The following is a 16,234-nucleotide window of genomic DNA, read 5'->3' as shown; positions in this document are numbered from 1 at the left end:
CGAATTGCTAATTTATAGCTTTTTTACATGATCAAAAACTGTAAAACACCAAAACACCTCTGGGACAGAGAGGGTTAATACTTTTATGAAGTTTTACCCGTAGAAATAGCCTTTCACATAAACTTTTCCATCAAGTGTCTAGATTTTCCTGTCGAAAGAATAGAAGAACGAAAGGTCGATTATGTAGACATAGCGTTCGATGAATTGAATCCAAAGCATTACAAGAAAGAAGAAGATCCAAAGTTTTTTAAATCAGCACGGACCGGACGTGGTCCATTAGTAGAAGGCTGGCGTGAGACCGATAAACCGATAATGTGCTCCTACAAGCTAGTACAAGTTTCTTTTGAGGTTTGGGGCCTGCAAACTAAAGTTGAGGAATACATCCAACAAGTAAAAAAAATAAAAATATTTTAATTTGTTTATTCATTGTTTTTAAATTCCAGTGTATCAGAGATATTTTGCTACTTGGTCATCGACAAGCTTTTGCTTGGATTGATGAATGGCTTTGGATGTCCATTGATGATGTGCGTGAATACGAGAGCAGAAAACAGGTGGAAGCAAATCGAAAAGTTTTGTCTTGCGAAGAACAAGACCAAACATTTGTGACGTAAGTGATGTAAATTCGGTTAGTGTGTAGTGGCATCACCTTTATATTTTATATACCATACATTCACTTTGGCTTCACACTTCACAATACACACATACTAAAAAAGAACAAAATAAATCTTTCTATACTCAAGTCTCTGTGTTTACACCATAAATAGTATAGAGTAAACATAGATCAACGGATGCACCTTTTCGCAGAACTGGGAACGGAAAAACTACAATGACTACAATGAGTGTTGCTGGGATGTAACATTCTCAAGAGTCGCATAGAATATAGTGACGTCATGCTTTTTTGGATACATGTTTTGACAGTTCGTTTAGATATAAAGGATTCAGGTTCGCTGATCTATGTTTACTTTGCTATCTATAGTTTGCACTTGTATCCATATCACATGGTGCCAGAAGGGGGATAGAGTTTGATTCGGTATGGCAGAGAAAAAGCGGAAATACGCGTGTAGAGTTGATAATAAAAATAAAATGGCAACAATGCTCAACCCCGAGCGGGAATGTTATTAGCAAGCAAGAGAAACATAGTGAAAGTGAGATGAGAATGCGAGTCCAGTTGAAGCCCGCGGCGCACACAAAAAAGATGCGAGTCCGGTTGACGACCGAAGCGCACACAAAAACAAAGAGATGCGAGACCGGTTGAAGCCCGAAGCGCACACAAAAAAAATGCGAGTCCGGTTGACTCGGTATAGGGAAGAGCTGAGCGCTCTCTGCGGTACATGAATGTGTAGGGTATTGTCGTTATCGTCGGGCCACTGTTATGGTCGGGCCATCACGATTTTACAGTTTTAGTAACTCATGATATCTATGATACAACCATTGTAAAACTTCTTACTGTGATAGCTAACTTTTCACAATATTGTGAGTTTCAATCGTTTATTCAAAACACCCATACTGAATTCGGCGACTAAATTTTACAAAAAATCAGGGGTTGTGCACAAGACACGACCGCATAGGTGACATAGGACCACGTAAGTCTCTTTGTAGCGATAGTAGGATGTATCCATGTATATATTGTGCTTTGCAGCTGTACCTGGATTAATCCAGATTATTTTCTCTAATGCCAATGTATATGACAAAACAAAACAGCAACATTGCAGTTGTTACTCTTTCTCTTTCTCACTCACAGCATTCGCATTGTCGCACTTTTTGTGCCAGTAGCACTTTTAGACTGCGGTGTCCAGTAAGGTGCAAAATGCGGGATAATAATACGATTCTTCATGTATACAAGCTACATCCGTAACGGTCATCAAAGTAGAAACATTGTATACATTCAATCCTCAACCGATTTTGGAGTTATATCCATGAATTGATTGAATCTATTTTATTAAAACGAAACCAAGTTAGTAACTAAACCAAACAGTAAATAAATTTGTATGATATGTTTCTACGTTGAATAGTGCTTTTCCTTTGGTAATCGGTAGACGGTACGCGCGAGTTTTCAAAAAGTTGAAAATTTTGCGCAACTTTTCTGCGGCTTACAAAAGGACACGGATAAAGCATTTACAACCTGCAGACATATTGGAAGTCGCAGAAAATGTCACCTGTGACCAGAAAACTTATTACCGTCATTGGTTGATCGTCCGCAATGGCGAAAAATTCAACTTTTCCCTCGTTGACTGTGTTAATTATGGTATTAACTGGGCAAGAAAATATAATAAACTCTTCAATCGTTGTGTGGTCCTTAAAAGAATCGATTGTTTGATTATCATAACTCCTGCTTGCAATAAACTTGCACTAACGCATTTAATGTGATTCTCCGTTCGGTAAATTGGAGTACCGATAACCGCTAACCAGGCACGGCTTGTTGCAACGGACCAACCGGCAAGCCTCAGCAGCTATGAGATCAACGAAACCGTCCGTGTATGGTCCTGAATCACGAGAAATACCACTCCAAGTGGCCAGCTGCAAGTGACGTGGGATGCTTCTGGTCGTTTTGTTGTCGCGAGCAGCATATTTCCTGCCAATTCCAGGACTTCAGCAGCCAACTATGCCATCACCATCACGGCAACGAAATGAACCACCAGCAACAAGCGAACAGCAGCGCGAGGTGATCGGTTAAAATTATTGCAAAGAAGCGAATTATCAGATCAATCTAAGTTAAATAGAATTTAAATCTGTGAGTGAAAATTCCTCAAATCTTCATGAACAAATGTTTCGTTCTTAAAAGAACGGTTTTTCAACGTGATATGCTGGAAATTTAAGCCTTCTTTTCCGTCTTCTGGGCAGCAACAAAACAGTTTGAATGTTCGAAAAGACACTTCTCATAGCAGCGGTGACACGGGACAGCAATTTGTTCAACTCTTCGTTGTTGCGGCTGGCCAGCTGCAAGTGACGATAATTCTGATCGTTTCGTTGTCGCGAGCAGCATATGTCCTCCCAATTCCAGAACTCCTGTCGCCAGATAGTCCATCACGGCAGCGAAATGAGTGCTTCAGCTCCAACACACGGTCAGCCGCCAATGAACACGTGCACGAGTCGTACGTGACTTCCGTTTGCCTGGCAAACGATGTTGGCACTAGCTTAGCTAGCGTTTGAATAATGCTGTTCGCCGGCTTACCACGTATTATGTACCAGAGCAAGCGGCAAGCAACGCCCATTTTTCTTGGTTCTTCATTCTATCATCTACGTGAAATAAAAAATCGAGCATTTCAATTTCAGTCTGAACAAAAGAGCAAAGCTACCAGTGAGCCATTCGCCTTTTGCTGCCAAAGAAAAATTACGCTACGTATTATTACTGTATGGATAAATTTGTGTTGCTAAGATGCAAAAGATGTTACTAAAGCTCTTTCATTTGATTAAATCCAATTTCATTTATTTTGACGCTTGACCGAACACATTTACTTGGAACTAGTATATTTGTTGGCTGCAACCAGCGTCCAGCAGCAACAAGCGAACAGCAGCGCGAGGTGATCGGTTAAAATTATTGCAAAGAAGCGAATAATCAGATCAATCTAAGTTAAATAGAATTTAAATCTGTGAGTGAAAATTCCTCAAATCTTCATGAACAAATGTTTCGTTCTTAAAAGAACGGTTTTTCAACGTGATATGCTGGAAATTTAAGACTTCTTTTCCGTCTTCTTGGGCAGCAACAAAACAGTTTGAATGTTCGAAAAGACACTTCTCATAGCAGCGGTGACACGGGACAGCAATTTGTTCAACTCTTCGTTGTTGCGGATGGCCAGCTGCAAGTGACGATAATTCTGATCGTTTCGTTGTCGCGAGCAGCATTTGTCCTCCCAATTCCAGAACTCCTGTTGCCAGATATTCCATCACGGCAGCGATCATTGAGTGCTCCAGCTCCAACACCTCGCTTGGTGAATTTGCATGTCTTCGTTGCCTTATCCGTGGGAAGCAGCAACAGCTGAAGCTCAACAATTTTCGATCGGAATCTATAGGGCGTAAATTAAATACAATCATAAGGAAGCTTAACCCATAGCTTATATCGTATATATTTCTGTCATCCGTGCTAGGGAAGCACTGACGAGGGAAGGCAAAAATATGAAAATAATTCAAATTTTCAAAATCAATTCAAAAACAACAATTTTTCAAATTCATTTTCAAAAACAAAATCAATAGTTTTCTATATTTTCAATATTTTCAATCGATTGCCCGATCAATTGGTGTAAATATCTTGGAAATTTATTGAAAATTGACTGAATTATAAGCCGAAGCGTGAAAACGCGTTTCTACTTTGATGACGTCATTTCCAACAACCAATCACGAAGCGAGAATTCTGGTAAAACATAGGTTCATTATTTTCAATTTTTCAATAGTTCAACATCAAGAATCCACACTTCTTTATTTGGGTCAATTCTTAGAAGATTTTCCAATCGATTGGTGTAAGAATATTGAAAATCGATTGGAAAACCGCTGAGCTATTAGCGCTCAAAACCTTTCATTTTTCGTGACGCTCGCATTTTTCGATTTTTTTGGAATTACACCCTATCTCAAAACTTGCCGTAAGACGTAGTCCTACGTCAAAAAATCAGAGGGGTTGTGTACAAGACACGACCGCATATACAGGTGACGCAGGACTACGTATGTAAGTCTCTTTGTAGTGATAGTAGCATGTATCCATGCTTGTAATCATTCGATTCTTCATGTATACATGCTATATGCAACATACATACCTGCTACGTGCGTTGTATGTAACATTTATCAAAGTAGTAACATTGCATACGTTCAATTCTAAAAAGATTTCAGAGTTCTTCTATGTGCATTTGGAAACAATTTAACAAAATCAAGAACACAAACTATTGCTTTCCTAAGTACCTTACAGAAATTAAAGATTGTTTTTATTACCCATGGTTCCCCACGTTGAAGGGATTTTACCAATTCAATCCTATTTTATCAACAGCACATCTACACTTCTAATGAAACGGCAAGCATGCGTATTCATACAGAGTTATATTATAACCGAACACTACAGCTGTAGCACATTTTTCCAACACAGATATCAAATTCGCCTAGGTTTAATCGTCTCGCAGTAAAGAATTTGCGATCTGTTGGGACAACGAACTTGTGTCATTTTTTCTGGCACACTTCCCTAACACAGACATCAAATTTGACTAGGTTTAATCGCGTTCGTAAGAAATCTGTTGGCACGAGGAGGCTTTGTCACTCTTTCTGGCGTACTTCCCAAGCAAGGACATCAAAATGGTCTAGGTTTAACTGCGGTGTTAAGAAATCTTGTTGAAATGAGGAAGCTTTGTCACTTGTTTTGGCTTACTTCCCAAGCACAGCTATCAAATTGGTATAGGTTTAGATCATCGCAAAGAATCTTCCAACCAATCACGAAGCGAGAATTCTGGCGAAACATAGGTTCATTATTTTCAATAGTTCAACATTAAGAATTCATACTTTTCTTCATTTGGGTCAATTCTTAGAAGATTTTCCGATCGATTGGTGTAAGAATATTGAAAATCGATCGGGAAACCGCAGAGCTATTAGCGCTCAAAACCTTTCATTTTTCGTGACGCTCGCTTTTTTCGATTTTTTGGAATGACACCCTATCTCAAAACTTTCCGTAAGACGTAGTCCTACGTCAAAAGTTTTCCATGTGCAATGAAATTTTTATTCAAGAAATGATTCATGAAATGCAATTATCGAGACAAATTTTGAAAATGTATGAAGTGTGTTGTGCTGCACACGAAGACTATAGAAAAATCCCCTCCAGTAAGGTGTTTGGGAAGGCTAAGGTGAAATACTAGAAAAGCGCCATTTGTAAAGGTTGGGCCACTTGAGTAGTCATGGTTGGGCCACCATAATTTTAAGCGCAGAAGCGCAATAATCGCTAGAGAATGTCAGTCACGTAAAATGTGATGAAATAAAGCAAAATTAATACGATAAAAACCTAGATTTTTGTTGTTTTTTTCATTGTTGTTGCGATTCGGAAAAGGCGATTGTAGCAATATTATTATCAATTTCCCACCCTTTCGTACGCGATGAATTATAACCGTCGCGGGCGAAACCGTCGCCAGAATCGTCGCGGGGGAAATATCGTTTATTTTGTCAAATAAATCAATAGCTTACGTGCTAGACAAGCATAATATATACTTATAACTTACGTACAGCCAAGCAAATTCTCTCTGCGACGATTTCAAGCTATCAAAAAAGTGAGCAGCGCGTTTTGTTACCAAAGAAACGGACAATAATTTTACAAGATCGCCAAAATTTCGCAAAAATGCCATTAGAAATAGGGTATTTGTACCTATTTCAACCGCTGTTCACGGAATTCATTCTTTTCATGTCTCTATATAGAATTTCAATACGCATGGCTTATATTTCCTCGATGGCCCAACCTGTACAACATGGCCCGACTATGACAACATTTTTCATCTTCACGTAAATGCCTATAACTTTTTTATTTTTCAAGCAATCATTTCAAAATTTTCCGGAAATATACCTTATTCTTAGACCTTTGCAACAATGTATTTAGATTTCCGAAATTCCTTTTGAAACGAAAGTTATGGGCGAATTACAAAACGTGGCCCAACCACGACGACACGCCCCTATATGGTTTAAAACAAATTGATGTAGGCGAATTGTGCATGTATTCGGTAGCATTATAGATCATTACACGGAAGCTCCTAACCACACTTTTGACGTAGGACTACGTCTTACGGCAAGTTTTGAGATAGATAGATATTTCCAAAAAATCGAAATATGCGAGCGTTATGAAAAATGAAAGGTTTTGAGTGCTAATACCTCAGCGGTTTTCCGATCGATTTTCAATATTCTTACACCAATCGATCGGAAAATCTTCTAAGAATTGACCCAAATGAAGAAAAGTATGGATTCTTGATGCTGAACTATTGAAAAATTGAAAATAATGAACCTATGTTTTACCAGAATTCTCGCTTCGTGATTGGTTGGAAGATTCTTTGCGATGATCTAAACCTATACCAATTTGATATCTGTGCTTGGGAACTAAGCCAAAACAAGTGACAAAGTTCCCTCATTTCAACTAGATTTCTTAACACCGCGGTTAAACCACAGAGAACAGACATCCATTCAGGAACAAATTTTTCGGGAATTCTTGGATAAAATTTCAAATTAAAATCACATAATATGCTAGCGACACCACCACTATAGTTTCCCAACTAAATGATTCATTTGATTTGCACACTGACAACCTTTGGCTCCTCTGGCGCTAGTATATATGAACTATATGCGTTATGCTAGCGCCAGAAGCTAGCTGTTGTGAATTTGGTCTAGAATTTCATGCGCCTTTAGCGACACCATCACTATAGTTTCCCAACTAATTTGACATAAGTTTTATCCAAGTGGGGACCTTTTGCTTGGATGTCTGTTCTCTGTGGTTAAACCTAGACCATTTTGATGTCCTTGCTTGGGAAGTACGCCAGAAAGAGTGACAAAGCCCCCTCGCGCCAACAGATTTCCTACGAACGCGATTAAAGCTAGTCCAATTTGATGTCTGTGTTAGGGAAGTGTGCCAGAAAAAATGACACAAATTCATTGTCCCAACAGATCGCAAATTCTTTACTGCGAGACGATCAAACCTCGGCGAATTTGATATCTGTGTTGGAAAAATGTGCTACAGCTGTAGTGTTCGGTTATAATATGACTCTGTATGAATACGCATGCTTGCCGTTTCATTAGAAGTGTAGTGAAAAGATATGCTGTTGATAAAATAGGATTAAATTGGGAAAATCCCTTCAACGTGGGGAACCATTGGTAATAAAACAATCTTTAATTTCTGTTAGGTAGCAGGAAAGCAATAGTTTGTGTCACCCCATCGACATCTCTATATCGAGCTGCAGTAAACGTCAGCGACAGCATGTCCGGGGCTCAAAATTTGACAGCGGGCCCAAATCAGACTGCTGGCAGTTGAGTGAAACGCAATGCTGAATTGCTATCTCATTTTCGCACACACGAGATGTTGGCGGCGAGAACATGGTTGTCTGCCATGGGCTTGGTTTGTGTTCTTGGTTTGGTTAAATTGTTTCCAAATGCACAATCTTTTGAGAATTGAACGTGCGCAATGTTACTACTTTGGTAAATGTTACATGCAACGCATGTAGCATGTATATATGTTGCATATAGCATGTTTACATGAAGAATCGAATGAATACATGCTACTATCACTACAAAGAGACTTACGTAGTCCTGCGTCACCTATATGCGGTCGTGTCTTGTACACAACCCCTCTGATTTTTTTGACAGCACTTGGTGGTTTGTTTACAATGGTGTTAAATTTTGAAATGAGTTTTCTATCTTTGTTCGGCAGAACTATAAATAAAAAGTATTAGGGTCCATGCCTAGTGGCACGGGCGCAGGCTTGAAGTAGGACTACGAATGTAGAGCAATTCGTCTCCCAATGCCAAAACCGGCGATTTTTGTACGAATTTCATATAATAGATTCCCCAGTTGCGCAGTAACGGAAGGTTTACTTGCGCTGTTGTATTTTGTACAACCCCTGTGAACCATTGACTTTATCTCGGTAGGGTAATCAACGTATTTTGGACCCCATCAGCAGCTGTACATAATTTGGACACTTCCATTTGATTTTGCTGTAAGTGTCTAAATTAAGTACAGCTGCTGAAGGGGTCCAAAATAGGTTGGTTACCCTATATCTCGGGAATCTAGCAATAAATAAAATTACTGGTTTCAGTAAGGTTGATCCGCAGACAAATGGTGGAAAAAGTTCCATAAGTTTTTCACCAAGTGGCATTAGTATTCGAGAGAATTCTGTTACGTTTTAGCATGCCTATAAAACGGAGTTGACGCGAGTAACGAAAGGTAAAGGATTGTGTTCTTACATGTGAGAAATTCATAATTTAAACTCTTCAGCTAATTTAAATAGTGGACCTGCAAAGGTCCGTTTGTTATTCTCGAATTCTCAAATTTCTGACTCGTGGTGTCCATTGTCTATTTTCGTCCATCAGATAGGTTATTGGTGTGTGGATTAATAGTGGGTGTTAGCGCCGTTGGGCGCACTGCCATCAAACGCGTTTGGTCTGACACGAGAGGAGTAGATCAACTTATGACAACCGAGCTAACTACCAACGTTGCGATATAAAATTGTTCACCATACTAGTTCGATCAACTGATTGCGGTGCGGAGTTGCATTTCTTGACGCGGAGTTTAATTTATCAAAATTATATCCTTTTTTATAAAATTATTTGTATACTACTATAGTTTATATTTACACGTGAGTTCAATATCATATATATAAAATTAAATTTGCGCATAATTTGCATATTACTACAGGATAAAATCGATAAAGTTTTGGCGGTATCTGTGAGAGCCGAAAACCACGTGAATAAACCATAAATGTAAAATTAATTAAAACTATCATTTGAAGAAAATTATTAATAAATATTTGGTTCTAGTTTGAGCTGCGTGCTACATCACCTGCTACATAAATTGGTTTTTTTATTCGGCCTCAACAAACTCAAAATTTATGATGTTAACCGGTGACGATACGGAGCATAACCTAGAAGTCGACTTAGACGATAGCACCGGATTCGACTGCGCATTCTGCGATAAACCCAATCATGCGGACAAGCAAATGGTGTGCTGTGAAAAGTGCCATAAATGGTACCACTTCAAATGTGCGAATGTTACGGACACGGTGAAGGACATTTCCTGGAATTGTGCAGCTTGTACCAGCGGTTCAGATGCGCCACGCACCATCGACTTAAACGATAACGTTTTCGACAGTAAACCGTCGAAAGGGACTGGAGTTTCCAAGAAGTTAGCGGACTTCCAAAAAGAGCAGGAGGAAGCAGAGCTGCAACATAAAATGGAACTGGAGCAAATGCGTGAGATGCAGCGAAAACAAAATATGCTGCAATTGAAACGGGAGATGGAAAAACGAGAGATGCAATTGCAATTGGAGCACGAAATGTTTCTTTTGCGGAAGAAAGCAGAAGCCGAATTCTGTGCGAAACGAGAGATGCTGTATAAACAATTCGAGGAGTGGAAATTGGAGCGAGAAGATACTGGACTAGGTCAAGAGGGAGCGTCAGCGGAGGGGGAGAAAGCGTTAGCGACAAAAGGGCAATCATCGTTCAATGACCCAACAAAATTTGGGGAACAAAGTCGTACCCTGTCGACTACTCCTAGCGAAGCTATGCACCAAGGTCAAGTCAAAAATCATCTGCAGTCACCGATTGTTCCTGACACACATGACGATGAAAATGCAGTGCCTCGTCGATATTCCGTTTTGAAAAAGCCACCAGCGCCACTGCCGATCCCGTCTCCACCGACTCCGCAACCAGCACGAGAATTAACAAAAGAGCAGATTGCTGCTAGAAAAGGCCCTTTTGCTAAGCTTCCAATCTTCACTGGCAAACCAGAAGAGTGGCCAATATTCTTCAGTAGTTTCAACAACGGTAATGCAGCCTGTAATTGGTCAAACCTCGATAATCTGGGAAGACTTCAAGAGAGTATTAAAGGCAGAGCTTTAGATTTAGTGAGGAGTAGATTGCTGCTGCCCGAGTTAGTACCTACAGTGATCGAAGAGCTCCGCGAGCATTTCGGTAGGCCGGAGCAGCTTCTTCATGCATTGCTACTGAGAGCGAGAAAAGCAGATCCTCCGTGTATCGAACAGTTATCATCGTTTATCGATTATGGAACGATCGTGAAACAGCTTTGCGATCATTTAGTTGCAGCAGACCTCCTGGACCACCTCGTTAATCCTATGCTCATTAACGAATTGGCAGAAAAGCTGCCCTCGGCCACAAAATTAGAGTGGGTGAGGTATAAACGCAAACAGAGTGACGTATCCTTATGCACATTCTCGGACTTCATATCAGAAATTGTTTCGGAGGCTACGGAAGCTACTCTACTTACTTCGTTGGCCGAAGGCCATCAAAACAGGTCTCGGAATAATAAAAAACGAACGAATGATCAAGGTTTTCTCAATGCTCACGTCGGTGTAGAATGCTCAGCAAATGCGGTAAACAATCAGCTTCAAAACAACGCAGTGTCTCATATCAAGCCCTGTCGCGGCTGCGGCCGTATTGATCATCGTACCCGATATTGTGATGATTTCAAAAAATTGAATTATAATGATAGAACCGCGATAGTGAAGAAATGGAAATTGTGTCATATGTGCCTTAACGAGCATGGGGAAACACGTTGCCGATTTAAGGGACACTGCAGCATTGGTGGTTGTAATGAACGACATCATGCTTTGCTTCACCTCCCAGCAACGCAAAAAAGAGTGCCACAATCGTCGACTACACCCTTCTCCTTGAATTGCAATGTACATGATTCGGAGCAACAGCCTGTGATTTTCAGAGTTGTACCCATAAGGATCTATAATGGTAATCGTTTCCTCGACGTTGTCGCGTTTTTGGATGAGGGCTCGTCCTATTCGCTCATGGACAGCAGTGTAGCAAAAAAACTTAAGTTAAGCGGGGCATGGAAGCCAATTCTTATAAAATGGACCGCCGGTATGAGTCGATTAGAAAGTGAGTCAAGATGCATAGACTTGTCAATATCGGCTAAAGGGTCAGAAGAAAAGTTTCTACTTCGCAACGTTCACACTGTACAGCAGTTACAACTTCCAGAGCAAAAGGTACGATTTGCTGAAGTGACAACCCGTTTCAAACACTTACATGATTTACCAGTTGAATGCGATCAAGACGGTCCGCCAAAGATCCTCATTGGTCTCAAACATTTGCACGTGTACGCTCCTCTTGAATCGCGTGTTGGCGAACCTGGCGAGCCAATAGCGGTCAGAACAAAGCTCGGTTGGACAATTTACGGTCCGCAAAATTGCGATGAAGGGCAAGTAGGATTTGCGGGTACTCATAGTGTATTTACAGATCAAGATTTGCACGAGCTGCTGCGTAGCCATTACACTATGGAAAATGCCGGTGTGTCTGTTACCACGCTCCCTGAATCTGCGGCGGATCGCAGAGCACGCGATTTACTGGAAAAAACCACGATGCGTATAGGCGACCGCTTTCAGACCGGTTTGCTGTGGAAGAACGATAAACCGCAGCTGCCAGATAGCCTGCCAATGGCTCTCAAACGAATGAAAGCTCTAGAACGAAAATTGTCAAAAAACCCGGAGCTAGAGCAAAACGTGGAGCGCCAAATTGAAGAATATCAACGGAAGGGATATGCACACGTTGCCTCCCCCCAAGAACTAGCAGAATCAGAACCAGGGAAAGTATGGTTCCTTCCCTTGAATGTCGTTTTAAACCACAGAAAGCCAGGGAAAGCCAGGCTAGTCTGGGACGCGGCAGCTGCAGTACAAGGAAGATCGCTTAATTCCGAGCTTTTGAAAGGTCCCGATTTTCTGACCAGTCTACCAGTTGTGATGTGTACATTTCGCGAACGCCCAATCGGGTTTACGGGCGACATCATGGAGATGTACCATCAAATCCAAATTCAGCCAAGCGACCGATCCGCACAAAGGTTTCTGTATCGTCCAAAATCGTCGGACCAACCATTAATATTTATTATGGACGTTGCCACATTCGGCTCATCGTGTTCGCCCTGCTCTGCACAATATATAAAAAACCGGAACGCCCAGGAGTTCGTCGACCAGTTTCCGGATGCAGTACAGGCAATCGTAAATAAACACTATGTCGACGACTACCTGGATTCGACAGTGACAGTCAGCGAAGCTATCAAGCGAGCGAGTGAGGTCGCCTACATTCACTCTAGAGCGGGATTTTTCATACGTAATTGGGCTTCCAATAGTACCGAATTCTTGCAGCATTTCAGTGAACAGCAAAATAAGCAGCAGCTGGTTCATTTCAATCCTGAAAAGGAAAACGGAACGGAGAGAGTTTTGGGAGTATCGTGGGACACAACCGAAGATGTTTTGCGATTTGGCGTTAAGCTGAGACCGGATCTGGAAGAGTTTTTGGAAAGGGAACAGAGGCCGACAAAGCGCATCCTGCTTAGCATTGTCATGAGTTTCTTTGACCCTCTTGGTCTGTGGGCCCTCTTTACGGTATTCGGCAAAATTATTATTCAGGACCTCTGGAGGAAGGGCAACACGTGGGACATGCCTATCGACGACGAATCAGCTCAGCAGTGGCTGAAGTGGATTGAATTGCTGCCAAAGGTGCAATCTATGAAGATCCCTCGCTACTATTTTCACAGTGCTACCTCTTCGGAGCTGGAAAATCTGCAACTTCACATATTTGCAGATGCTAGTGAAAATGCCTACGGATGTGTGGCCTACTTTCGAGCCGTCGTGAACGGACAACCAAATTGCACGCTGGTAACCGCCAAATCAAAGGTCGCCCCACTGCAATACACGTCCATCCCTCGCATGGAGCTTCAAGCAGCAGTTTTAGCGGCACGATTATCAGTTTCGGTGAAATCAAATCACACTCTCTCGATAAAGCAGCTGATTATATGGGTCGACTCCAATACAGTGCTGTCCTGGATTTGCTCAGACCACAGGAAATATAAACAATATGTGGCACATCGCATAGGGGAAATTTTGAGCGTCACTAGTACAACGGACTGGCGCTGGGTCCCCACAAGGAATAACATCGCGGATGTTCTAACAAAATGGGGAACTAAAGGACCTCCGTTGGAGTCAAACGGTGAATGGGTGAATGGACCAGCGTTCCTTTATCGCCCAGAAGAAGAGTGGCCGCAACGTGCACCGGTTAAAGCAGATGTTGAAGAAGAGTTGCGGGCCCACTTCCTATTCCACGAGATCACGCTATTCGATTCCGTTGTGGATTTTTCACGATTTTCACGATGGACAAAGTTGGTAAGAGCTGTCGCCTTTGTTTTTAGGTTTATTTCCAATTGCCACAGAAAATCGAAAAAATTAGCCCTCGAAACTGTGCCGGCTACAAATGCGCAAAAAAGGTTAATGAAAGCAACATCTCCTTTCATCAATAAGCCCCTCAGCTGCGAAGAACACCAGAAAGCAGAAAATTATCTTTGGAGAACAGCACAAAGGGAAGGGTTTCCCGATGAAACTAAATTGCTACTAAACAACCGCGACCAGCCACGAAGTAAGTGGCTTACCTTTGAGCGAAGCAGTCCTCTACGAAAAGTTTGTCCATTCCTTGACGAGTCAGGAGTTATCCGAGCTGAAGGGAGAACAGCATATGCTGAATTTCTTCCCTTTGAATTACGATTATCGATCGTTCTACCTAAAAACCACATCGTCACACGAATGTTGACTCAGCACTATCATGAAAAATTTAGTCACGCGAATTCAGAAACTATATTTAATGAAATGCGTCAGCGTTTCGAAGTAGAAAATTTACGTGCGGTGATCAAAAATGTCACGAAAAACTGTATCTGGTGTAAAGTTCACAAATGCAACCCAAAGGTACCAAGAATGGCGCCTTTACCGTCACAGCGACTCACACCCTACTTACGGCCATTCAATTTCGTTGGATTGGACTATTTTGGGCCAGTAATGGTCACCATTGGAAGACGGACCGAGAAAAGATGGATTTGTTTGTTTACTTGCCTGGTCACAAGGGCAATTCATATGGAAGTTGCGCATAGCCTGAGCGGTTCATCTTGTATGATGGCGATCACTAGGTTCATTAGCAAGAGAGGTGCCGTGTCGGAGTTCTTCTCTGATAACGGGACAAATTTTATATCTGCCAGCAAGGAGTTCAAAAATCAGATTAATCACAGTACGACTAGATGTGCCGAAATGTTTACTGATGCTCGTACGCGATGGAATTTCATTCCACCCTCCGCGCCCCACATGGGTGGGGCGTGGGAACGCCTTGTTCGGTCGGCTAAGGATGCTTTGTCTGCTCTACATGACGGTGGAAAACTGTCTGATGAAATTCTGCTTACTGTATTGGCCCAAGCGGAAGACATGATAAATTCACGACCTCTAACGTACGTACCTCAGGAATCAACTGACACCGAAGCTCTCACGCCAAACCACTTTTTACGTGGTCTACCGGCAGGGGAACGAAATGAGCATTACGAGGCGACGAATTCTGCTGATGCGCTAAGAGATAATTATAAACGTTCAATGCAGTTGGCTGATATGCTGTGGAAAAAATGGCTCAAAGAGTACATCCCAACTGTTAATCAACGTACAAAGTGGCTAAACGATCGCGATCCGGTTGAAGTGGATGAGTTAGTATACGTAGTAGATGGAAACAACCGTAAAACTTGGATCCGTGGAAGAGTAGAGGAAATATTTCGCGGATTAGATGGAAGAGTCCGAAGTGCTAATGTAAAGTTGGCAAACGGAAACGTACTGAAACGCCCAGTGGCCAAACTTGCCGTGATGGAACTACGACGTAAATCTGATCAGGACTACAGTGCCCAGCCAGAGTTACGGGAGGGGGAATTGTTAGCGCCGTTGGGCGCACTGCCATCAAACGCGTTTGGTCTGACACGAGAGGAGTAGATCAACTTATGACAACCGAGCTAACTACCAACGTTGCGATATAAAATTGTTCACCATACTAGTTCGATCAACTGATTGCGGTGCGGAGTTGCATTTCTTGACGCGGAGTTTAATTTATCAAAATTATATCCTTTTTTATAAAATTATTTGTATACTACTATAGTTTATATTTACACGTGAGTTCAATATCATATATATAAAATTAAATTTGCGCATAATTTGCATATTACTACAGGATAAAATCGATAAAGTTTTGGCGGTATCTGTGAGAGCCGAAAACCACGTGAATAAACCATAAATGTAAAATTAATTAAAACTATCATTTGAAGAAAATTATTAATAAATATTTGGTTCTAGTTTGAGCTGCGTGCTACATCACCTGCTACATAAATTGGTTTTTTTATTCGGCCTCAACAAGTGGGAATACTGTTTATGCGACAAACGCTACTGGTAGGATCTGTAATCAAGATAGACTTTTATGTTTATGATGGTATGAGTCGCAAGCTAGCTGCCTGCCGATGTGTCTCCAATGAAAGCCGGCGACAGACTGATCACGCACCAGAGATGCCATATTTTCTTAAAAAAATGTCTGCAACTGCTCGAAAACCGAAAAAATCGAGCAGTTTTCCGGCTACTCGAATTTTCTGGTTTAAAAATAATCTGCGAAAATCTGCACACTTTTTTAGGAAGTCTGTGAAAGTTTAAAGAGCTTCGAACAAAAGTCTGCACCAAAAAATAAAAGTCAGAAAAACTGCAAATATCTGCAAATTTATA

General features: G+C 41.4%; 2 protein-coding genes across 2 annotated transcripts in view; both read left to right on the top strand.

Annotated features, from left to right (window-relative positions):
- LOC128742015 (cytoplasmic phosphatidylinositol transfer protein 1) overlaps positions 1-727 on the top strand; it is a 38,227-nt gene extending 37,500 nt beyond the window's left edge. The window contains exons 6-7 of the mRNA XM_053838190.1: positions 136-390; positions 444-727. Of these exons, the coding sequence (XP_053694165.1) occupies positions 136-390; positions 444-611 (423 nt within the window). The 3' untranslated portion in view covers positions 612-727. The remainder of the gene's footprint in view (positions 1-135; positions 391-443) is intronic.
- An 8,817-nt stretch (positions 728-9,544) lies between these two features.
- LOC128740170 (uncharacterized) lies at positions 9,545-13,968 on the top strand. The gene is made up of 2 exons (XM_053835697.1): positions 9,545-13,834; positions 13,882-13,968. Exons 1-2 carry the CDS (start codon positions 9,545-9,547, stop codon positions 13,966-13,968), a joined length of 4,377 nt encoding a protein of 1,458 aa, XP_053691672.1.
- The last annotated feature ends 2,266 nt before the right edge of the window (positions 13,969-16,234 follow it).

Source organism: Sabethes cyaneus, chromosome 3 (assembly GCF_943734655.1).
Source record: "Sabethes cyaneus chromosome 3, idSabCyanKW18_F2, whole genome shotgun sequence".
Taxonomy (NCBI): Eukaryota; Metazoa; Arthropoda; class Insecta; order Diptera; family Culicidae; genus Sabethes; species Sabethes cyaneus.
Note: the sequence above shows the minus strand (reverse complement) of the source record. Positions and strands in the feature narration are given on the sequence as shown.